General features: G+C 47.1%; 2 protein-coding genes across 3 annotated transcripts in view; one reads left to right on the plus strand and one right to left on the minus strand.

The window, feature by feature from the left end:
- Positions 1-1183: 1183 nt before the first annotated feature.
- Positions 1184-6213, minus strand: SMIM20 (small integral membrane protein 20). 2 transcript variants are annotated; one of them, XM_064151318.1, is made up of 3 exons: positions 6007-6180; positions 3399-3455; positions 1184-1606 (listed from the first exon to the last, which is right to left on the minus strand). In XM_064151318.1, exons 1-3 carry the CDS (start codon positions 6155-6157, stop codon positions 1569-1571), a joined length of 246 nt encoding a protein of 81 aa, XP_064007388.1. In that variant the 5' UTR covers positions 6158-6180; the 3' UTR covers positions 1184-1568. The 2 variants fall into 2 exon arrangements, with proteins under 2 accessions (XP_064007388.1, XP_064007389.1); XM_064151319.1 differs by lacking the exon at positions 3399-3455 and having other exon boundaries at positions 6007-6213.
- Positions 6154-23646, plus strand: part of SEL1L3 (SEL1L family member 3) — a 37074-nt gene continuing 19581 nt past the window's right edge. Inside the window, exons 1-9 of the mRNA XM_064151317.1 lie at positions 6154-6925; positions 9530-10097; positions 10616-10742; positions 13483-13604; positions 16607-16722; positions 17019-17074; positions 19170-19302; positions 20539-20671; positions 22438-22584. Coding sequence (XP_064007387.1) covers positions 6860-6925; positions 9530-10097; positions 10616-10742; positions 13483-13604; positions 16607-16722; positions 17019-17074; positions 19170-19302; positions 20539-20671; positions 22438-22584 — 1468 coding nt within the window. The 5' untranslated portion in view covers positions 6154-6859. The remainder of the gene's footprint in view (positions 6926-9529; positions 10098-10615; positions 10743-13482; positions 13605-16606; positions 16723-17018; positions 17075-19169; positions 19303-20538; positions 20672-22437; positions 22585-23646) is intronic.

Below are 23646 nucleotides of genomic sequence, written 5' to 3' on the forward strand. Positions count from 1 at the left end.
AGGAGCTGCTCCAACGGGCCGGGAAGGAGATTTGCGCAGGCAGGCACAGCCGGTGGCCTGGGTGTCTCTCTAGTGTGCAGGTGCTGCTGGATCTGCTGCCCGCCAGGTCGGTGGCTTCACTTTGATGTACAAAGGACTGGGATGTGTTTGGCCTCATATCCCAAAGAGGACACTGAGGTGCTGAAGCGTGTCCAAAGAAAGGCGGTGATGGTGGTGAAAGATCTAGAGCACAAGTCTTGTGAGAACAGCTCAGGGAATGGGGGTTGTTCAGCCTGGAGAGGAGGCAGAGAGGAAACCTTCTTGCTGGAAGGTTGTAGTGTGGTGTGGGTTAGTCTCTTCTCCCAAGGAACAAGTGATCGGACAAAAAATGGCCTCAACTTGCCCCAGGGGAAGTTTAGGGTGGACATGAGGAAGAATTTCTTCCCCAAAAGGCCTGTCAAGCCTCAAACCAGGCTGCCCAGAGCCACAATGAAGTCTCTATCATTGCAGGGATTTCAGAGTCTTGTAGGTATGATGCTGAGTGACACAGCTTAGTGGTGACCTGGCAGCACCACACCTCTCATTTCACCAACCATGGAGCTGAGACAGTCTAAAGATCAAGCAGGGTCTTGGTCACTGTGCAGAGACCAGCATCTTGGTCAGCCTGTGCCATTACCAGAGCTTGTCCAGCAGCAAAGCTGCGAGCAGCCAGAATAGGACTGGGGTGAAGGACTGTGGCACCCTGCTTTAGCATTAGCCAGACATGTTAACCTCCAGAAAGTAGCTCCTGCCATCACCTTAAATTATCCTAAAAGTTACAGGTGTATGCTACAGCAAGCATGTCTGCATCCCCCACAGTGTCAAAGCAGGTGTCAGAGCTGTCCCACTCCTGAGGTAGGATGTGTGGGGTTGAGTGAGGAAGGGCTGGCTGCAGGGCAAGGGTTGAGTGGTGCAGAAGGACAGGTCTGGAGGTCAGGGGAGAGGGATACCGTAGCAGCTGAGGGGCACTCAGGGCAGCTGGGTGAATGGGCCTGTGGCAGGGTAAACCTGCAACACCGACTTGCAAATCAGATAAAGCAAGTTCATTTCATGTTGGTTTAAAAGGGAGAAATGTTAATGTACAAACTAACACTCCTGGCATTGATCTCTCCAGTATATACTCATCATATTTTCACAATAAAACCAGATGAAATAATTCTCAAACTTGGGAGGAAACTGCAGTGGTCTGCATAATTTATTCTGTGCATGATTTATTCTACAAATGTTTACAGATTAACAAAGAAAACCCCAAACCAAAAATAGAATAATTTATCATCCCTTTTCTCACGGGAATTACGATTTGACTTCTAAACTCAGGAATCATTCAGCTCTCTAACAGTCAGTGCACTACACTCCAGCAGCCCCTGTTCAAAACGAGCATGCTTTTATCTCTTGGGATTCCAGCCTGCAACCTTTGCTGCTCCTCATGTGCCCACAGAGCGTGTTCAGAATTCTCCTCCAGCCACACCCAAAGACACACTTCAGTGAACGAAGAAACAGCTGAAGATTCCATCTTCAGTTTTGCCTTCCAATGAAACCAGTCACCAACATCACTTTCTTCCAAATGGATCAGACCACACTTTTAACCCTACAAATCAGATATGAGAACACCAGCAGTTCAGAACCAGACTGTCTGAGGAGAGAAATAAGCCAAACACATGAAAAACTGGCCTGCTACTCCAACTCTGTGTACAGAACAATTAAAGAAGCTAACAATTTCTGCACCAAACTCACAACTCTGCATAAGTTTGCAAAACAAATTTAGAAAGGCAGAGTGAGGGCCTGGAGGTGGGACTGGACCACAGTGCTGGATGCTGCTGGAGACCAGAGCCAACACATGGAGAAGTTTCAGCACTAGCTTTAGTACTGTATGGCCTTGGGCAGCCTGCTCTAGGTGGAGATATCCCTGCTGACTGCAAGGGTGTTGGACATGATGACCACTGAGGGTCCCTTCCAACCCATAAATCTATGGCACCTATGGTATCTGTGGTATCTCACCTTCATCTTAAGCTTCAGATGAGGGAAAAATCTATCACAGCCACAGGTGAGGTGTTCTCCTCACAACCACCTAGAACTGCACCTTGCATTTGAAGTTATCTAGATTTCACTTGCAGCAACTGGATTGTGTAACTTCTTGTCAGCAGCTGAATTTAAATGAAAAGGTTATACTGAGAGGAAGTGGTCCTCAAGTACCTGCACCTTGGATAAATGAGCCAGTCCAACCCTCTTTAATGTTTAATGATTAAAAAAAAATGAGGCAGGTTTACCAGGCTTCTGTTTCATAATACTCTCCCTGGTGCTCTTCAGCATTTCACCACTTTCCTGGAAAGTAGGTCCTGCACTGATGATTTAATTGGAATGTGTAGTAAGGACATGGCATTAATCCCATCTGGTTTCCTCCTGCTGCTGATGTTAGGCTTTTCTACAGACAGGAATCCACAACCTTCTAGCACACTCAGATCTGAACTGTTTAAGTAAGACAAGCACTCCCATGTCTTCAAACAAGAAGTGCCAGCCTTGCATAATGAACAGCCAGATCCATTACCTATGAGACAACACACTGCCAAGGATGAGCCTGCCACACTCTCGTTTTGATCCCCTTATATGCTCTTCTATGCCTTCTACTGGCAACAACAAGGATCAAAAAGCTTTTAGTGCTGCATTCCAAACTCTGCGTAGTGGATTTCTGCCTCTGTCCATGAGGCTGGAAGGTACTGACAAAGTGCTGATAAATTGCATTTAGCTGAGCTGTGAAACTGTTCCACAAAAGCAGGTTACAACTGGGCCCTCTTAACAGCTGGAGCTCAGCCTGCCCATGGGTCCTGTTTGCTGGTTCAGAAGCTGGACAAGAGCAACGGATATAAACTACAGCACAGCAAGCTCCACCTCAACATGAGGAGGAACTTCTTTACTGTAAGGGTCACAAAGCACTGGAAGAGGCTCTTCAGAGAGGTTGTGGAGTCTCTTTCTCTGGAGACTTTCAAGACCTGTCTGGATGCCTTCCTGTGTGACCTGCACTAGATTATGGTCCTGGTCTAGCAGGGGGGTTGGACTCAATGATCTCTGGAGCATCCTTCCAACCCCTAACATCCCATGATCCTGTGATTTCTGGTGTGGAAATTGGCACCTATTTACAAACGTATGAGGATACCTGCAATTTATTTGGCCAGTTAAGTCAATTTAAACCAAGTTCCAATACATCCATACATTTCAAGTGAAGAACTAGCCTGAAAAAAACCCAAAAATTTCATGCTAAGTTTATTAGATATGTATTCTTTGAATATATTCTTCACTGTATTATTTAAATCCATATAAATATTCAGGTCATACTTCAAGAAGGGCTTTGAACCAGTCAATGCAAACACATGAATCAAGTATACCTGCAGGCTGAATATCCTCTTGAACAATACCAGCTCGGTTTATTCTCTGTTCCTTCTCTGGAAAACAGAACCAAAAGGACACTACTCAAAAAGAAAACAAACCCAAAGGAAATACCAGACGTCTTGGCTGAACCCAAGAAAACAACACTGAAAATGTTACTCATTCTGGGTGCTACCCAGTAAAACTGGCGAGCATCCACCTACACAATCTGAATGTTGTATTCACACTTCACTGAGAATCAAACAGCCAGACTGGCTTGAGAAATTACAAACAATAAGATAATCATCTTAAGTAATGATTCTTCTTCAATAAAAGATGCCAAGGTACCTGCCACGATCCTGCTGCTTAAGCTGTGACTGGTACTTTCATGAGCTGTCCCCCATGTACTCAGCATAAAACTCTCCTCGAGGTTTGGAAGCTGGATTTAGATCAGAGACCACCCCAGGAGGATTTAGATCAGAGACCACCCCAGGAGGGTGGTAAGGCACTGAAAACAGCTTGCCCAGAAAAACTGTGGAGGCTCCAACCCCAGAGTGTCCAAAGGCAGGCTGAATGGGGCCTTGAGTAAATTTGTTTTAGTAGATGTCTCTGCCTATGGCAGGGGGGTTGGAACTAGATGATCGTTAAGGCCCTTTCCAACCCAAATAATTTGATGATTCTATGATTTATTCTTTCCAGAATCAGTGATCTCCATCTGCAAGCCCTGAAAGACCTTGCACCTTATCACAAGTCGATCTCATGACAGCATCTACAAAATCAAAACATCCAACTTCAGACCCAGCGTCCCAAAATGCAGGAACACTGAGTATTCACCCACAGCTCAAGCCATGGGCACGTGAGCTTCTGTGCCAGTTGGCATATAGTTTACTACACTGTACTCTGAAAAAACAAATCCTTTGTACCCCAAAGGTTAAAACATTCCCACTAAGGTACAACTGCGAAATTGAACCTTCTTGTCTAGAGTATTATGATAATGAATGCTTCATCTTCTCTCATGCTACAGCAGTGAGTGTCAACAAAAGAACAGAGGAAATTAATAGAGATGAGGTCAAAGGAGGGTTTGAGCCACAAGCAGTAAGTACAGTTTGGAATCAGGTATTAAATGGCAAGTTTCAGACTTGTTAACTGTGCATCACACATTTCAGGTGCTAAATGAAGATTTCAAAAATCCCTAACCTGCTAGGGAATATTTGCTCATACAACTAATATGTAGAAAAGAGGAACTTGTCCACTAGTTGTGTCCTTCCCCTGCTGCTGAATCACATTTCAAATGTTCTATTTTTGGAAGGTGCACCATAAGCAAAAACGAGTTAAGAACAGGATTTAAAAAAAAAAAAAATAGGAACACGGGGTAGAAAAACCTGTTGAGAAATTTCCAGGTTAAAAAACACAGTTCCCTTAAATAAAAAATTGCTTCTAAGTTAAATTTTACTTTGGCTTCGATGCAAGGCTGACGTATCTCAGAGATCAGTATCTGTGTCACCCTTTTCCTCTTCTAAAGCCTTCTCCAGCTGTCTCAGCAGTTTAACCGCACACATCTTCAGCCCCTCGCCAACAGCTTGCTTTTAACATTATAAAAGTTAAAGCAAGGGAACGAGGCTGGTTACAGCTGAACTCGGGGCTTCCCCCGGCGGTAGTTCGGAGTGTCGAGTGCTCCCTCTACCTCTACCGCTGCCGCAGCAGGGAGCCTCCGCCCGGAGCCTGCGAGGCGTCGCACCCGATGCTCACCTACCCTCCAGTGCTCCACAGACTCCTGGTTAGAGAGTAAACTGCGGAGCTTTAGCAAGTTTTCTTTGTTTCTGGCAGGAAAGTGGCGTTTTTCTCAGCAGCCGGTTACAGACAAAATCCGGCAGCTCTAGCAAACGATTACAACTGACGTAAGAATTTTATTATCACATTTTAAGTTCAACTTTTCAACTGCAGATGGAAAACGTAACTCCAAGTGCTCCCTTCGAATCAGAGAACAGTTTGGGTGGAAAGGGACCTTTCAAGGTCAAAAAGCTCAGCATCCCTGCAGTCAGCAGTAGCATCTGCAACTACAGCAGCTTGCTCGGACCCCCAATCTGATCTGGAATGATTCGAGGGATGGGGCAAACTCTCTGGGCAATCTGGGTAAGGGTGTCGCCATCCTCATCACAAAAGATTTCGTCTATCTAGTCTGAATGTACCTTCTTTCAATTTAAAACCATCACCTCTTATACCGCAACAGGCCCTGCTACACTGACCTCTTTAAGTACTGAAAAGTCACAAGAAGGTCTCCCTGGAGCCTCCTCTTCTGCAGGCTGAACAATCCCAACTCTCTCAGCCTGTCCTCTCAGCAGAGGGCATCCAGCCCTCGCATCACAAACGTCCATCTCAATCCTCTTAATTGCTCCAGAAGACAGCTAAAGGGCGTTCTTAACCACACGCTGGCAAGTAACTGATACGGAGAGCACTACGAGTTGATTGCTAAAAAAAAACATCTCTCAGGCGAGCAGAAAGTCTCTCGGGAGTTACTGACCCGGCGGCAGCCCCCAGCACACCGCCAGCACGGGCTCTCCCCGCCAGGACACAGTCCCGCTCCCCGCCGATCCCTGGCCTGCTCCCTCCCCCCGCCCAGGGACTCACTGTACTCCTCCGGCAGCAGCAGCGGCCGGAAGTAAATTGGGTAAAAGGCTGCCGCGACCACAACCACGAAGCCACCGAAGATACCGACGGTGCGGAGCAACCTCGCCATCCCCGCCGGGTGCCGCCACCCGGAAGCTCCGTGCGCTCTCATTCCGGGGCGCAACGGAAGCGGAGCGCAACTGCGGACTCCGCCGCCTCCAGCCTGGCCCCGCGGCGGGCAGCGCCTCCACGCGGGCCGGCGGGGTACAAAGCAGTGCCGGTGCGCCACATCCCCGGTGAGGCGGAGATCGTACCGTAAACACAACCGCCGTGCGCCCTTGGGTCATGCCCGAGCAGGCGAACGGTGGCGTTTCCCGGGCAGCACTGCAACTGCGAGCCCTGCCTGAGCGCTCGAAAGCCGCCCCGCGGCAGCACGTTGTCCACCGGCGGGATCGGATCGGGGGGCTGTCCTGGGCGGGGGTCGCGCTGGCAGCGCAGAGGCAAGGCGTGAGGGTGGGGACAAAACCAGGAGGAACCTCCGCGGAGCCCCCGAACACGCTGCTCCCGGGAGCGAGGACGCGGCCTTCCGCCAGTGTCCCGCCGCTGCCCGCTGCCTATTGTACTAGGGGTGCGCGGGGGACTTTGGGCTGCCTTACAGCGCGGCCGGGAGGCTCGGCAGCCCGCTGGGTGTCACCGGGTGTGGCCTGGCCTCTCCGCTCCCCTCCGCACCTGCGGGGCGGTGCGGGCTCGGGCGCGGCTCGGCTCTGCGAGCGGCCCCTCCTCCAGGAAGCCGGATCTGCCGCATCCTCGTCGGCGGGGCCGGCGGCGCAGTCCTGGTCGCGCTGGGCAGCGCCGCCGCAACCTCCGCAGCAGGATGCGGCTGCCGGCTGAGCCCCACGCCGTGCCCCGCCGTTGCCCTTTGCTCCTTCTGCTTCTCACGGTGAGTGGTGGTCGGCCTCGTTCCGGTCCCCGGTTCTGCCCTCCGCCGCCGTGGCGGTGGAAGATGGTGGCCGCGGCGAGGGCCCGGGCCAGGCAGCGGCACCCAAGTGGGCACCGAGCTCCGCAGGCGTGACTGCCCGGCACCCCGCTCCTCCTCGGCGCCGATCCGCGCTCGGCCGGGCCGGTGCGTGGCTGCAGGTTGCAAGCAGGTTATCGGGAGGGACAAAGCATTCACTCAGGTGCCGGAGCGTGTGTCCGGATGGTGCACTCCATTCTCCGGCCCCCGGGGGCTAATTTAACGCTGCCTTATCGAGCTGGGGAACGGCCGGTCGTTACAGCAAAGTGTTAAGAAGCTTTCTATCCTAGGCGAGGGCTGATGTCTGGCTCTGTAAGAAAGGGGCAGCCTTTGACATCTGCTGTAGATACACTCATGAGAAGGGTGCTGCGCTGGCGTATGGAAGCAGCACCATCCGAGGAGTATCTGCTGAGCTGCTTTTCCCTCTTTCATGCTGCTAAACACGAACTCCGGCTAAAGCCTTTGTGTACCTGTACCATATTGATGCAGCCCGGGAGCAGATCACCTTTACCTGCCGTGTCCCCTTTTCACACATCTTTAAATCTAGCATGACGTGGCACAGGTGAAGGGCTGTGGTTATCTTCAAGCTGTACAAACGGGTGCAGCTTGTGGAGTTTCTGCAGGGGTGGACTTGGGGAGAGCCATGCTGGGATCTTACTCCACTAAGAACTGTTTCTAGTAGTTTCCTAACATTTACACCTTCACAGGTGTTGCTGGCTTGATGTTTTGCCGTTTGGCTGCTTTTCAGTGGAGCTCTGGAGGAGTGTCAGCATATTCTTTAGAGCTAAAAAGTGAAGCAGCTTATCATCAGGGGTTTTATTTATCCCCATATTTGGATTGTGGACAAGGTCCTGTCCTCCAGGCACACAGCATGTAGTTGTGGTGGTTAAAAATGTTCTAAAGACTCGGCCAAAGCTTTTAAACGTTTTGAGAATCACAGTGGAAAGGCCATTAGTCCAAGGTAGACGTGCAAGATAAATTTCAGTTCAATTTAGCAAAGCTTAGCAAAGGTAAAAGTCACCCCAGACGTTTCTCATTTCAAGCGGTCCTCACAACCAGCTTCCCTGGTCATCCTAAGTGACAGCTCTGAATATTTCAGAGGAGCCAGGGGACCTGGGAGAAGTGCCACACTGGTGGCTTGCTTTCTGGGATGAGTAATCCTCAGTATCCTTGGCAGTGCATCAAGCTGGGCACTGATTGCAGAGCAGAAAGAAAAGAAGCTGTTTGAAGCCTTGGATACAAGAACTTGAGCACGTAGAATAATCCTGGTACACATCCAGGCACTCACTCTCAAAGTGTATTATAATGTGCATAGCTGTGGAGAGCAAAAGCTGAGCAAATGCTGCCCTCTGGTCTTGCTGCCCAGGTTTGTAACTCCATCTTCAAGATAGGACCATTCCAGTAATAACAAAATCACAAAATTGACAGGGTTGGAAGTGACCTCAAAGATCATCCAGTTCCAGCCCCCTCCGTGCCGTGGGCGGGGACATCTCCCACTACTGGGTTGCTCAGAGTCCCGTCCAGCCTGGCTTTAAAACCCTTCAGGGATGAGGCTTCCCCCACCTCCTTGGGCAACCTGTTCCAGTGTCTCACCACCCTCACTGTGCAAAACTTCTTCCCAACATCCAGTCTGAATCTACCCACTTCTGGTTTTGCTCCCTTCCCCCTAGTCCTAAACGTTTTGTGAACATGAATTCATTCTAAAGAAACCATTGTGAGCTGCCTTCAGTGTTCTTCTGCCCTTCAGATGGCTGCAGGAGAGGTAAGAAAATGCTGCTGCTTTTCACTCTGTTCTTTAGACCTGGTCCTTGGAGTTTATGTCAGGAGCATGGCGTGTAAGTCAGTATCTCAAACCAGATTCTATTTGCAGGAGGGGCCAAAGGATACACCCTGTAAATAGAGTTTGTTTGGAGAAGCATGTGTAACCTTGAGAACTGTGTGTAGGAGAGCTGTTACCATGAAAACCTTCATGGTAGCTCTCCAGGAATTCACATCTAATTGCTGTGTGAGAGAGTTCTAGTATTTTGGAGTTTTGAGTATAGTGTCTTTTAGGACAAGAGGGAATGGATTTAAGCTTGAGGAGGGTAGATTCGGACTGGAGGTTAGGAGGAGAGACATTGTTCGTGGGACACTGAAACAGGTTGCCCAGGGAGGTGGTGGATGCCTCTTGCCTGGAGGTGTTCAAGGCCAGGTTGGATGAGGCCTCAAGCAACATGATCTAGTGGGAGGTGCCCCTGCCCATGGCAGGGGGATTGAAACTAGATGACCTTTAAGGTCCCTTCCAACCCAAACCATTCTGTGAATCACAGGGTCACAGAATGGTCTGAGTTGGAAGAGACCTCTGAAGGTTATCTAGTCCAACCCCCTCTGCAGTCAGCAGGAGGATCCTCATCTAGTTTAAGTAGATCTATTCTGATAAAATCCAAGCCTTCTGTTTGTGCAATCTGCTGCTCCACTTGCAGCAGTGTTACTGATCACTGAACTCAGCTTCTCTGGTTAACATGTTTGGGGTTTGGGTTTTTCTTCCAGAATTTTGTGCTGTGCTTCGGGAAGGAGACGTTACGGACCACAGCTGTCGCTCCCCAGACAGAACAAAACGTGGACTATGTGGACTTCATTCATTTAAACATTTTAGAGAAGAAAGTGCTTAACAATTCTGAGGTTTCAGTTCGGTATTTGTGTTCTAAGCCTTGTATCATTACCTTGGAAGCAGTGGCTTCCTCTGAGTTCAGGACTGGTGTACCAGTGTATAGAAGGAGATGGGAGGATGAGAAGAACCTTCACGTTAGCAGAACTCGACAAGTACATTTGAAATTTCCAAGCATCATGGTTTACAGAGATGATTATATCATCAGAAACTCAGTAATAGTGCACAGTGTGATACTATATGCGTGGATTAGTCACAAATCAGTTGGCAGCTTTGGTGTTGAGCAGAAGGAAGACTACCAAGATGCAGTGGCCAAGAACTACACTTTCTTAGAAGCGGTTCCGCCTTTTGAACGCCCCTATAAGGACCACAAAGTTTGTCTCCAGTGGGGTGCTGACTATTTGTGGATGCTTCAGGCCAACAGGATACCTCAGTGCCCTCATGAGAGTGGTAGGTGGAAGTCATGTATTTTTTCCCCAGAGATGCTAATGGGACACAAATGACATCTTTAGTGAGCTGTTAAAAAGCAGTGTTACACAGAATGGTTTACTTGGCAAACCTTGGATACGTAAGTACCAGCTGGAGAGCTGAAAAGGAAGAGCAAGTCCAAGAGCTGTGAAGTGACGTCCTGTAGACATAAGCAAAGGCAGGATGAGATTTAAGTGACTAATACAGATGATTTCTTCCTTACTAAGCGGTTCTTTAAGTGGCTTAGATTTAAATGTTCTTTTCCCTGCTTTTAACAGCAGCTGCAAATGGACTCCACTTCTCTTTCTGTGGCTTGTTCAATCCCAGATTGTGATGTGGTTTGTAGCAGCAAAGTGAACTTGTGTTTAAGGATTTACTGAAGATTTCTGGTAATTCTTAATCTGTTGTGTGATTCCAATGTTTGGTTGGATGTGTGTGAGCTAATGATTTAGTTATCCGTACTTGTTGCCTGGCAGATTAAGAAGGATTGTGTTTTGCAGATGACGTCCAGATTCTCGACTTCATATATGCTTCCAGTGGGGACAAAACAGGAATAGTGAAGAAATTTGAACAGTTTGAAAACAGAGAACTTGAGACAGTCCGACAACATCAAATTGATTATCCCATGTAAGTATGGGCAAATGATTGAAATGAGTTGTAATTGATTGTCAGTGGCCACAGGACGTACTTCAGCTGTTGGGGTACACTACACATTAAATCAGCACTGCCTTTAACATGAGGAAAGGCTCAGAAGGAAATGAGTTAACAATTCCTTCTGTTCAGTTTTGAAGAGGATTAAGCTGGACCTCAGGAAGATACTTCTAGTATGTGTTAGTGCAGTGCTGTATAGGTGATACTGACAAGAGGTGTAACCGAGCTGGCTGGGTGCAGTTAGGAGGAAAAGGTAGCTGTTATGTGCTGTCCTGACCAGACTGCTGCCTCATGACTACCTTGGGGTTTTTTACATTACAAAGAGGTTTGCATTTTGCACATAATAGACAAGTGCAGAGTAGAGTTTCTTGCAAGGGTCAACAGGGTGGAGCAAGTTGTGCACTGTAAATTCACTCTCTAGTTTATTTTGCAGCTGTCAAGCCCTTAGTGATAGATTCTTCTGCCTAGGTATGTTTTCCATCTTGAGCTTACACTGTTTTCCTTTCACCACCCCTGTACATACTCTCCTAATTGGACAGGAATAAAAGCACCTAACCCCTGCACACTCTTCATTTACAGAGGAATCACTCTGGGAAGATCACTTCTCTTTACTCCTCTTTCCCAGAACTGTCACATTTTTTCTGTTGTATTTTGCCATTTGAGAGGGGAAAAAAAATAGATAAATGCATCTCACTTCCACCAGATGCTGTCATCCTGACAACATTATTACAGAAATAGGAAATGATCACAGGAGCTGGAGCTGGCTTGCTGGTTCGTGTTTGGCTTGTGACCACAGTAAGAGTGCCAAAGAAGACTTGCCAGATAGCACAGGTTGTATGCAGATCGCCAGCCCTCAAGCTACAGCTCTGAAGTCATTTGGACAGAGCAATTTTTAGCTTGTGGCCTCTTCAGGATAGGTAGCAGCCTGGTTTGCACAGCCCATTGCTCACCAGCACGCTTGCATTCTGCAGCTAGTACTGGGGTGCTCAAGCTCTGGTTGAGAATTTATCACATGAATTATGCAGCTTTAGGGTGCCCCACACAGTTCCACCCTCTCTTGCTTTTGGGTGGTGTCTCCAGTGTTTAACACAAAGCATTGCCTGTGTGCTGTGGCTGTGTGACAGCCTGAGGTAGCTCTGTTGAGAAGAGGAAGAGAGTTTTGCTCCAGCTCTCTGTGTGTGAACAGTGGCTCCCTGCTGGACCTAAAGGTCAGCAGGAGCAGATGAATCTAACTGCAGTCACTCATTTCACTTAATTCAGGGATCTATAAAGGAGGAGGAGTGGAGACAGATAACTGTGATTTGAGGTAGCTACCAGTGGACAGCCTGCAGCAAGGATAGGCTGGGGCTGTGAGGGACTGCTCACCCTGCAGGGCTTTCTGCAGCAATGGGGGATATGAAAAGAGTCAGCATTGTCCCAAACTCTGTCCCAAAAATGTGCTCAGATTGGCAATCAAGGATTAAATGGAGACTGGGGCATTTAAGTTTGCTGTGTTGCCAGAGATGAAAGATGATGAGGGTGATATGTAAGCACAAGCTCCATTTCTGGAAGCACAGTCTTTGCCTGTAGGACATAACAATCAATATACAAGTGATACTGATTTACAACCCCTTCTACCTCACCCATGCACCATCTCTTGAGGGTGTGGAGTTATTAGCTGTTTAGGTGTAGACTTTATTGTGGGAAAACTTCACCAGCCTTGTGTTGGTGTTTTTCATGCAGGAGAGGTGGTCTTAGGCTTTCAGACATATATTGGTTTAGTTTGGGGAAAGACTCAAAGTACTCCATGCTCAGCAACTTGGCTTTTTTTTCTGCATTATGGAAATACAAACCCCAAATAATATCTCCTTCCAGAAGTCACTAAGAGAATTTCTTTATCAGAGGTTATAATAATCTGGCTTGTACATCAGAGGTGTGGTTTTCAAAGGTATTCAGCATTACCCTAACTGATATGGAAAGAAAGGTTAAGGAAATAGCTGGGCAAGGCTCTCTTAAGAGCGTTGAAGAAGTTTTAGTGTGGTACAGAGCAACTCCATAAAATTAGATGCTGTAGTACTGTACTTTTAATACCATGGCCAGCTTTGTCTAGAAGTTTCCAAGCAGACAGTGTCGTCGTGTCTTTGGGTTTTCAGTTTGCACTGCTCCAGAGTTTGCACAAGCTCCACCTTTATTTAAGCTGTGATAGCTCTGTGACAACTTTTTGTACCTCTCAGTACTACCCAGAGCCTGGATTCGTGTTTAACCACTTCTCCCAAGCACATTTTCACAGCTGGCACTTAGCACAGGCGGCACAGCTTAGTTTTTACTGCTTCCCCAATCAAGATGACAAGAACCATGCATTTGGGGATTTCATGCTGAAGCCTGTGTGCAAGAGGTTGGCTCCAAGTTGTCTCAGTCGTGTTTTCAGTTCCCTGTTGATGTGGGATCTGGCAGGAGCTCTGACCCAGCACTCTGGAAGCAATTCAGATAATGTTCCCCTACTCTGCTCTCATGTGGTTGCCTCAAAAAGGGCACAATAAAAAGGAGATCACAAGCCCAAGAGTCTCAAGTTCTGCTGGTCTGGAGGTTTCCATTGCAGAAGGGTGTTCTGTGCTCTGTTCTGGAGATTGCACATGTGAAACAGGTCTCCTATATTAAAATCAAAATGTATGTTTTCAAATTGTTTAAGGAGGTTTCTGATCAGGAGTGGGCTTCTCATTTGTTTTTGCTCATGCAGGTTCACTGTTTCGATCTGGCTGTATTTACTCCATCACTGTGAAAAGGATCTGTGTGGTATACTCTATTTTATTGATCCAAAGGAAATGTATAGTACTCCTGCTGTGTTTCTAAATGAGGAAGGTAAGGGTTATTATTGGCCCTCCAGAAGGGCTCTGATACAGTCTTTGTATATACATGCTCAGGAATAGAATCACAGAATGGTCCAAGCTGGAAGGGACCTCCAAAGCTCATCCAGTCCAACCTCCCCTGCAGTCAACAGGGACATCCTCAACTAGATCAGGTTGCCCAGAACCCTGTCGAGCTTCACCTTGAGTATCTCCAGGGATGAGACCTCAACCACCTCCCTGGACAACCTGTTCCAGTGCTCCATCGGTGTGATAGTTAAGGATAGGCTGGATGTTAGGAGGAAGTTCTTCACAGAGAGAGTGATTTGGCATTGGAATGGGCTGCCCAGGGAGGTGGTGGAGTCACCATCCCTGGAGGTGTTCAAGAAAAGACTGGATGAGGCACTTAGTGCCATGGTCTAGTTGACTGGACAGGGCTGGGTGCTAGGTTGGACTGGATGATCTTGGAGGTCTCTTCCAACCTGGTTGGTTCTATAATTCTGTGATTTTTGTGATCTGTTCCTAACATCCAATCTAAATCTGCTCCTCTCTAGTTTGAAGCCATTGCCCCTTGTCCTGTCACTGCAGGCCTTTGTAAACAGTCTCAAGTTACAGACCTGCATCTCAGAGGATGCTTTCCCCTCAGTGATTAGGTCTGTAACAAAAAGAAAAAAACAAACAACAACTAAAGGTTAACCAAGTCCTGCACTCAAATTTTTACTCCATTTCAAAAATTTGAACACTGAAAAGTATCTTAATTTCCTGCTATTTCAACAGTAAAGCTAATTAATGTCATAATCTGATGGCAAAAAATCACCATACGTGTGCCCACCTGAAGCACGTATTGGACCTGAGCAAACTGGGGACAAGTGCAGGAGCATGAAGCTGCTGTTGCAAACCAAACCAGACATATTATTTCATAGGTTTGAGACAAGTGTGCTCTCATTCCAAGTATACTTAGCATAACATACATAACATTTATAGATCTGTTAGTCAGACCTGTTTTGTGAAACTTACCTCTTGCAAAACTTTGTTTCAGTTGGAGAGTAGCTACTAAATTGATAGGATAAAACTGAGAACTAGTTGCATAGCCTCTAGTCATAGTTAACTGCAGTAGGTGTCTGCTTTGTCAGGAGAATAGAATGAGTTCACAGGCTCACAGGATGTTACGGGTTGGAAGGGACCCAAAGAGCTCATCGAGGCCAACCTTCCTCCCAGAGCAGGACCATACAGTCTAGCTCAGGTCACACAGCAACACATCCAGACAGGCCTTGAAAGGCTCCAGAAAAGGAAACTCCACAACCTCTTTGGGGAGTCTGTGCCAGTGCTCTGGGACCCTTACAGTCAAAAAGTCCCCCCTTATGTTGAGCTGGAACCTCCTGTGCTGCAGCTTCCATCCATTGCTCCTTGTCTGTTGCAGGGAGCGGTGAGCAGAGCCTGTTCCCCCCTCTCCTGACCCCCAGCCCTCAGTTATTTAGAAACATTTCTTAAATCCCCTCTCAGTCGTCTCTTCTCCAGACTAAGCAGCCCCAGGTCCCTGAGTTTTCCAGCTCAGGAGCATGCCCTGGGGTTAACCACTCCTAATGAACCACATTTTTGATTGTTGTCATATTATTCCCCTATTCTTTTCAGTTCTTACATAGCTGCTACAAGAAATGTTTTGAAAAAATGAAACAGCCTCAGAAAATCAATAACTCAGAAGTCTGCCTGTATTGCAGTGTGCAAGAAGCAGTCTGTTTTTCTGACCCCCCCTGAAAAAGAGGGATGGCACTCCCCAAGTCTAGTGACACTGGCAGTAGAGGAGTGTTCCAGCCAGAGGGCAGCTGGTCAGCCTCTGGTGGAGACTGCAATTTGGCAGCTGGGGACTGGCTGGCAGATTGCAGAGGAAGTGTGTAGAGCTTTAAAAGTGCACACCTGCCTTTCTCTCATAAGACATCATTTTTTCCCTCCCCCTTCTTGGCAAGTTTCACAACTGATTTTTTTTCTTTCTGTTATTTTTGCTGTTTCCATTTTCTCTGTCTTGTAACGAGTCTAGAGAGTTGCTCTCTGTTATAAACTGGTTGCTTCTCTTTGAAAAGCAGGGAAAAATAGCTCATCTGGTTGTTATCTGTTTGATAGGAGATTTACTTGGAGAGGTTTTAGAGCTAGTTTTACTCTCAGTCTCAGATATTCTAGTCTTAGACTAGCTTATCATAGCTTCATAGAATACCAGGTTGGAAATGACCTCAAGGATCATCTAGCCCAACCTTAATATAATAGTATCTTAACAGAGTGTTCTGATCTTAAGAGTTCAAACCATGGTGTAGCTTCTGCAGGTTCAGGTAGTGGAAGACAGTCATCTTGTGTTTGGTCACTGCACTCTCATGTGCTAGCAGTTGAGTGTTGAGTAGATCCCTTCCTGCTGTTTGCTGCAAGTCAGGTCTGCTTTTTGTTATTTGAGATCAGCTGTGGCACATCTTATATTTAGAATCATAAAGTCATAGAACGTTGAGGGCTGGGAGGGACCTCCAAAGCTCATCCAGTCCAACCCCTCTGCAGAGCAGGATCACCTAGACCAGATCACACACGAACACGTGCAGGTGGGTTTTGAATATCTCCAGAGAGGGAGTCTTCACAGCCTGCCTGGGCAGCCTGTTCCAGTCTTCTGTCACCCTCACAGGGGAAAAAAAATCCTCCTCGTGTTTAAATGAAACTTCCTATGCCTCAGCTTCCACCCATTGTCCCCTGTCCTGTCATCAGGCACTACTGTGTTTATCCCTCAGACATGTGGGTTTGTGCCTCTGGTTTCATGTGGAAGCCTGAGCCTTAGTATCCAAGATGTGTAACTGAAGCAGGGAGCACAATTCTCTCGAATCCTGTGAGCTGATGTGTGGCTTGGCAAGTGCCCAAGAGATCTCTGTTGGTGATAGAAGGGATGAGGAAGATAGAGTAGCTGTCAATAATGCATTAGAAGCCCATTCTCACTGCTGACATTTCTGTGGTGCTTATTTCTTTGTTCTTCCTCTGTTGCTCTCTCAGGTTATGTGCATATTCAGATGCACCTCATGAGAGGAGATGACCTGGCAGTGAAAACTAGCTTCAGCCTCCCTCTGAGGCAGTGGTTTCGACTGGACCTCTCTTTCAAGGGTGGACAGGTTGGTGTGCTGCTGAATTACAGGAGATCACTCTAATTTGCCTGTGCCTCCTGCAAACCCCACGATAAGTGAGGCTGAGAGAAATAACTGTGACTTGTACACGCTTGTATAACAAGAGCTATCTAAACCTAGAAGTTGTCCAGGGGCGTTCAGATCGTCCAGCTTTGGAAAATCAACTTAGTCAACCACCTGTGTCTGCTGTGTCTGTCATCTTCTGAACTCCTGAGTTGAAATAGATTAATAGGTGTACCTTGTAACATTTAATCTGTTATAAGTAATGTTTTGTGTTCCTTTAGATAGAAGCAAGCACTGCTGGGAAGAATCTGCAAGTACATCATCATCAATCTTTTACGTAAGCAGCATTTTCCCCTCTGTTGGATGATCTTAAGTGTTCAGATAAGGAAAATGGGGAGCAGGAGAGCACAAGTTTGGAACAGAGTTCCAAATGATTTTAAAGATGTCTGTGTGGTCTTTCTCCACTCTGTGCTCTCCAAAGCAGTTTGCATTACTGGGCTTACAGAATCACAGCAACGTTCAGGTTGGAAAAGGCCCTTGGGGTCACCTCCCTGGGCAGCCCATTCCAATGCCTTTCATTGAACACAGAATCATAGCATGGTTGGAAGGGACCTCAAAGCTCATCCATAGGCAGGATGAGCCTCCGACTCGAACAAGTTGCTCAAGGCCTCATCCAGCCTGGCCTTGAACACCTCCAGGGAGGGAGCAACCTCCCTGAGCAACACGTTCCAGTGACTCCTCACCCTCATTGTAAAGAACTTCTTCCTAACATCCAGTCTAAATCTCCCCTCTGCCAGTTTAAACCTATTACTCCTCATCCTGTCATTACAAAACCTTGTAAATAGACCCTCCTGTAGCCTCCTTCAGATACTGGAAGGCTACTACAAGGTCTTCTTGAAGCCTTCTCTTCTCCAGGCCGAAGACCCCCAGCTCTCTTAGCTTGCCCTCGTAGCAGAGCTGCTCCAACCATTATCCCTCCTCTACAAAGTTCACCCTAAACCATATCCCCAGGCAGCACCACATCCAAGTGACTTCTAAACACATCCAGGGTCAGTGACTCAACCACCTCCCTGGGCAGCCCATTGCTATGCCTTACATTGAACATGAGCTGAATAATTATGTTGGGCAGCTAAGTTAACCTGCTGCGTGATTGATCTACTCTGATAACTCTCACTAAAAACCAACTGGAAGGTCAGTGGCATTAGGATCAGTCAGGGGAAGGTTTGCTGTTGCTGTGAGAGAGGCAGGATTTCACTGGTGAAATTGTCACTTGCTTTGCTTAGGTAGAGAGCAGAATGTGTGACAGAAATGCTTTTGTTCTGAGCAGCTGAACAATATTATTTTTTCAATTGTTGACCCTTAACTGTTCTCTTTCACCCTTAATTTAAGATTGACTCTTGTGTCAATGATATTTTTTTAACACCTCCCCACACCCCCTCACTTCTTCTATAGAATCTGTGTGACAGTAACTTGAGTGGCAGCTTTCAGTGGGTTTTTTTTTAACTTATTTGCTCTGGGTTACAGAGAAGGAATTGTGAATTTTTAGACAGAGTGACTCTAGGAGACAGAGAACTTACATTTTCCTGTGCCAGTTTTAGAAAGGTGCATGGGAGGCTTGGAGCTGAATTCTTTGAGGCTGTATGGTGACGCATCAAACACCAGAAGATCATAGAATCATAGAATCAACCAGGTTGGAAGAGACCTCCAAGATCATCCAGTCCAACCTATCACCCAGCCCTATCCAATCAACTAGACCATGGCACTAAGTGCCTCATCCAGTCTTTTCCTGAAGACCCCCAGGGACGGTGCCTCCACCACCTCCCTGGGCAGCCCATTCCAATGCCAATCACTCTCTCTGTGAAGAACTTCTTCCTAACATCCAGCCTATACCTACCCTGGCACAACTTGAGACTGTGTCCCCTTGTTCTATTGCTGGTTGCCTGGGAGAAGAGGCCACCCCCCATCTGGCTACAATGTCCCTTCAGGTAGTTGTAGACAGTAATAAGATCACCCCTGAGCCTCCTCTTCTCCAGGCTAAACAGGCCCAGCTCCCTCAACCTCTCCTCATAGGATTTGTGCTCCAGGCCCCTCACCAGCTTCGTTGCCCTTCTCTGGACATGTTCCAGCATCTCAACATCCTTCTTGAATTGAGGGGCCCAGAACTGGACACAGTACTCAAGATACCTGCAGGCCAGGAAAATTAAGAACCCCCTACTCATTTAATATGTTTGTGGGGAAAAGGATTTGTTAAATGTACTCTAGGATTTCTCACACTAAATGACAGAGTAGACTCTGAGAGTAAGCAGCTGAGAAAAGATGCTGGCAATGAATTTATGGCTGTCAGTTCCAGAAATCCTGAGATACAAAGATCTTTTCTTCTTTGCTAGTACTTCTTAACAGGCAGTTTAATCATTTTTTTTCTTGTTCTCCAGTTTTAGGGAAGATTTTTACTATGATGACACTGCTGGATACTTTGTGCTTGGGGGCAGTGGCTATGTGAGTGGTATCGAAGCGTTCTTTGGACCTGTGAAGTACTATCGTCTGAATGTGCTGGAAACAGAACAGGTAAGCCAAAAGCAGCGTTTGTAAGTGGTCAGTGATCAGCAGTCAGCTGTGGCTGTGTTTTTAGGCCTTTTTTAGCTGAAGCTTTTGCTAAATGATAAACTTGAGATGAAGCAGATTAGTACCTGGCAATGTGCAGCTGAAATATGAGCATTTTCGGTTGAAATCTGGGAGTGGTAATTGCCACTTCAAATGCTGAAAGAGAAGACTTCTACTTATTTTTAGTTTCCTAGAGTGTTTGATGGTGCAGCATTGAACACAGTGGGTAAATGTCTGGTTCTGTTGAAATCAGTGGGAAAGGTTTTGGAAGTGCATCCATAGTTTCTTGGATGATGATGACTGTTTAAAGTCGCAATCTGATGTGGCCAGCATGAGGTTGCCTGGCATATTAACATGATGTGCCAGATAAGCTGATTGTGGTAAAAATTCTGTTTCACATAGGATCACAGAATGTCAGGGGCTGGAAGGGACCTTGAAAGCTCATGCAGTCCAACCTCCCTGCTCGAGGTTGGAGCAGGGCTGCCTGGAACACATCCAGGCAGGTTTTGAATATCTCCAGAGAGGGAGACTCCACAACCTCCCTGGGCAGCCTCTTCCAGTCTCCTGTCACCCTCCCAGGGAAAAAATTCCTCTTCATGTTTAAATGAAACTTCCTATGCCTTAGCTTCCACCCAGTGCCCCTTGCCCTGCCATCAGGCATCACCCAGCAGAGCCTGGCTCCAGCCTCCTGGCACTCACCCTTTACATGTTTATAAACATTGATGAGGTCACCTCTCAATCTCCTCTTCTCCAAACAGCACAGCCCCAACTCCCTCATTTTCTTCTCATAACAGAGATGTTCCATTCCCTTCATCATCTTTGTGGCTCTGTGCTGGGCTCTCTCAAGCAGTTTGATGTCCTTCTTGAACTGGGGGGCCCAGAACTGAACACAGTCCTCCAGATGTGGCCTCACCAGGGCAGAGTAGAGGGGCAGGAGAACCTCTCTCAACCTACTAGCCACAGCCCTTTCTAATACACCCCAGAATGACATTGACCCTTCTGGCCTCAGGTGCACATTGCTGGCTCATGGTCAACCTCCTATCAACTAGGACCCCCAAATCCTTTTCCCCTTCAGTGCCTTCCAGCAAGTCAGTCCCCAGCAGTCCTTTTGTTGTTTGCCTACAACAGTTCTTTCTATCGAAGCACAGACAAGGACAGATGCTTTAAGATGCCATTTATCCATCATTTGCCTTTTGATAGATCTTTAACCCTCTTCGTGACAAAGAAACTGTGGAACAGATTGAGCTCTACTACAGGAGATGTATGGACGTTCAAGAACTGGTTCATGAGTACAGACACATTGTGAGGCAAGGGGAAAAAGTGCAAAGAAATTGTAAGTGTTGATCTTTGAGGTGTGATTTTTAAACTGTCATCTTTGGAGACCTGTTTTTCTTTCCTTTTACCACAGTCTGGATAACAGGCATTAGAAAGAAACTTGAATTCAGCCATGACAAGGGAAAAATCATTTGAAGGTTTTAGCTTTGTTACTAGTAGCTAGACGTGTAGGTTTGTTCCTGCAAGGAGTTTTTGTGTCATGGAATAGAAGCTTAAATCATATTCTTGGTCTTGTCTAGTAAAAAAGAAACACTTTCATAGCTTACATGTGAGTTATGCAATTGCTTTTGCAGAATGGTCACAGAATCACAGAATGCTCTGGGTTGGAAGGGACCTCCAGAGGTCATCTAGTCCAGCCCCCCCAGCTAAAGCAAGTTTGCCTAGATCAGGTTGCACAGGATCACAGCCAGGCAGGTTTGGAGTCTCTCCAGAGAAAGAGACTCCACAGCCTTTCTGGGCAGCCTGCCCCAGAGCTCCAGCACCCTCAGAGCAAAGAAATTTTTTTTCCTTGTGCTCAGATAGGTCCCAGTTTATGCCTCTTGCTCTTGCCCTATCACTGGGCACCACTGAAAAGAGTTTGGCTCCATCCTCTTGCTTCCAATCCTCTAATCACTTTTGCAGCCCTCTGCTGAACTCTCTCCAGTAGTTCCTTATCTGCCTTGATCTGGGGAGCCCAGAATTGGGCCACTACTCCAGCTGTGGCATCACTAGGGCAGAAGAGAGGGGCAGAGAACCTCTCTCCACCTTCTCTTGATACACACTCTGGGAGACCATTTGCCTTCTTGACCATGAGGGCACATTGCTGGCTCAATTCCATTTCCTTCTCAAATGGCCCTAAATGCACCTGTATTTTAAACCCTTTCCTTTGCCAGAGTGGCTCTGCCACAGTTGCCAAATGTGCTGTAATTGCAAAGCTTATACCAAAGCAACCACTTCAGTGAAAGAAGAGTAAGTAACACAGCTTAAACATGCACTGGAAACCAACTTGTGGTCCAGTAAGAATTCAGTCTTCTGTGTTGTCATCAGAGTGTTGCAGGGAGTAGAACAGCTCTTAGGTGTTGGTAAGTGGCCTGTTGTGGTGGTTTGGGTGTTCCCCATCCTTCCCCCCGCCACCACTTTGGAAATCACCCAGACTAGACTCAGCCAGCTCTGGAAATTGAATGCAGCTTATATTTACAGCTAGCACAATACACAAGCAGATATTTACAGTATAGACAGTTATAGACAGAAGTATAGAAGTTAAAAGCTAATACAGAAACACTACTCCCCTCCCAGAAACCTGAGTCCCCAGGAGGGGCTCCCAACCACCCTTCCACCTTCTCCCACCCCTCTACCTTACCCCAGACTTTGCCTTGTGCCCTGAGGAAGAATGGAGGGTTGGCCAGGGGGGTTAGGAAGCAAGTGGGTTAATCAGAAAGACGGAAGGTGAGATTACAGAGAAATGCAGCCCAAAGCCCAGGCTGTGCCCAAATACCTTATCTGTGTTTTTACCCTTGTACTTACACATCTCAGCAAGGCAATGAGTGAAGTAGACATCACCATTGTTTCCCTTTCACAGCCTGTAATGTAGTTCTTCTCACCTAAACATTCTATCTAGCTTCGAACTAGCACACCTGTGCTAGCAGTGTGAGTTCTTAACTTGTCCATGAATTTTTAGTTTACCTTAGAAACATCTTTTTTGTTTGTTTGTTTTAACCAAAAGACTTTGTTTAAGAGGCCAATCAAGTCAGTTTTCATGCCTTAAAGTATTGTTGTTTTCTCTAGGTTACTATGAAAACTATTACCTGGAGCTGATTCATAAATATGGAGAAAAATCCAAATGTGAAGCCTTCGTGTGGGGAAAAGAGGTCAGGGAGAGATACCACAGTTTGTTCAGACTGTTACAGGAGATGGATTTCAGTGCTCCAGAGGGTAATCCTATTTTGTGTAGTCGTTCTTTAGTAACTCCACAATGTATGTCATGTGAGTTAGCATGCTTTGACTTCATGTTTTATACATATTTCTTCGTGTGGCCTAAATGTTCTGCTGCAAATGAAGGATGGTTTGTTGTGCAGAAGGAAACAGAGATCTGCTTACATCTTTAGTGGGTAACTCCTTTTGATGCAGCCCTTGGGGTTTCTGTTCACCCTTCTTATTCAGTAGTACCTTGTATTTCTGGAAATCCTGGTGGTGGTCTGCATTGAGAATAGCATTCAGCACGAGGAACCACAGAATGTCAAGGGCTGGAAGGGACCTCCAGAGCTCATCCAGTCCAACCCCCCTGCCAGAGCAGGTTCACCTAGAGCAGATCACACAGGAATGCATCCAGGCAGGTTTTGAGTATCTCCAGAGAGGGAGACTCCACAACCTCCCTGGGCAGCCTGTTCCAGGGTTCTGTCACCCTCACCGTGAAACAAATTCCTCCTCCTGTTTCCATGGAACTTCCTGTGCCTTATCTTCCACCCATTGCCCCTTGTCCTGTCACTGGGCATCACCCAGCAGTCTGGCTCCAGCCTCTTGGCACACACCTTTACATCTTTATAAACATTCATGAGGGCAGCCCTAAGGCTCCTCCTTTCCAAGCTCCAGCTCCCTTAGGTTGTCCTCCTAAGGAAGATGTTCCACTGCCTTCATTATTTTTGTGACTCTGCTGGGCTCTCTCAAGCAGCTCGCTGAGGTCCTTCTTGAACCGAATGGCCCAGAGCTGGACACAGTACTCCACATGTGGCCTCACCAGGGCAGAGCAGAGGAGAAGAGCCTCTCTCGACCACTCATCACAGCCCTTCTGATCCACCCCAGAATGGCATTTGCCTTCCTGGCCACCAAAGCACATTGCTGGCTCATGGTCAAGCTCCCATTCACTAGGACCCCCAGGTCCTATTCGCCTTCACAGCTCTCCAACAGAATCTGTCTCAGTCCTATTAGCTTAGGGAGGGGAAATCAGCAGCAGATTTTTGGCTCTTGCAATAACTGTACATCCTGTGTTTTATTTTT

Source organism: Pogoniulus pusillus, chromosome 11 (genome assembly GCF_015220805.1).
Source record: "Pogoniulus pusillus isolate bPogPus1 chromosome 11, bPogPus1.pri, whole genome shotgun sequence".
In the NCBI taxonomy this organism is placed as follows: Eukaryota; Metazoa; Chordata; class Aves; order Piciformes; family Lybiidae; genus Pogoniulus; species Pogoniulus pusillus.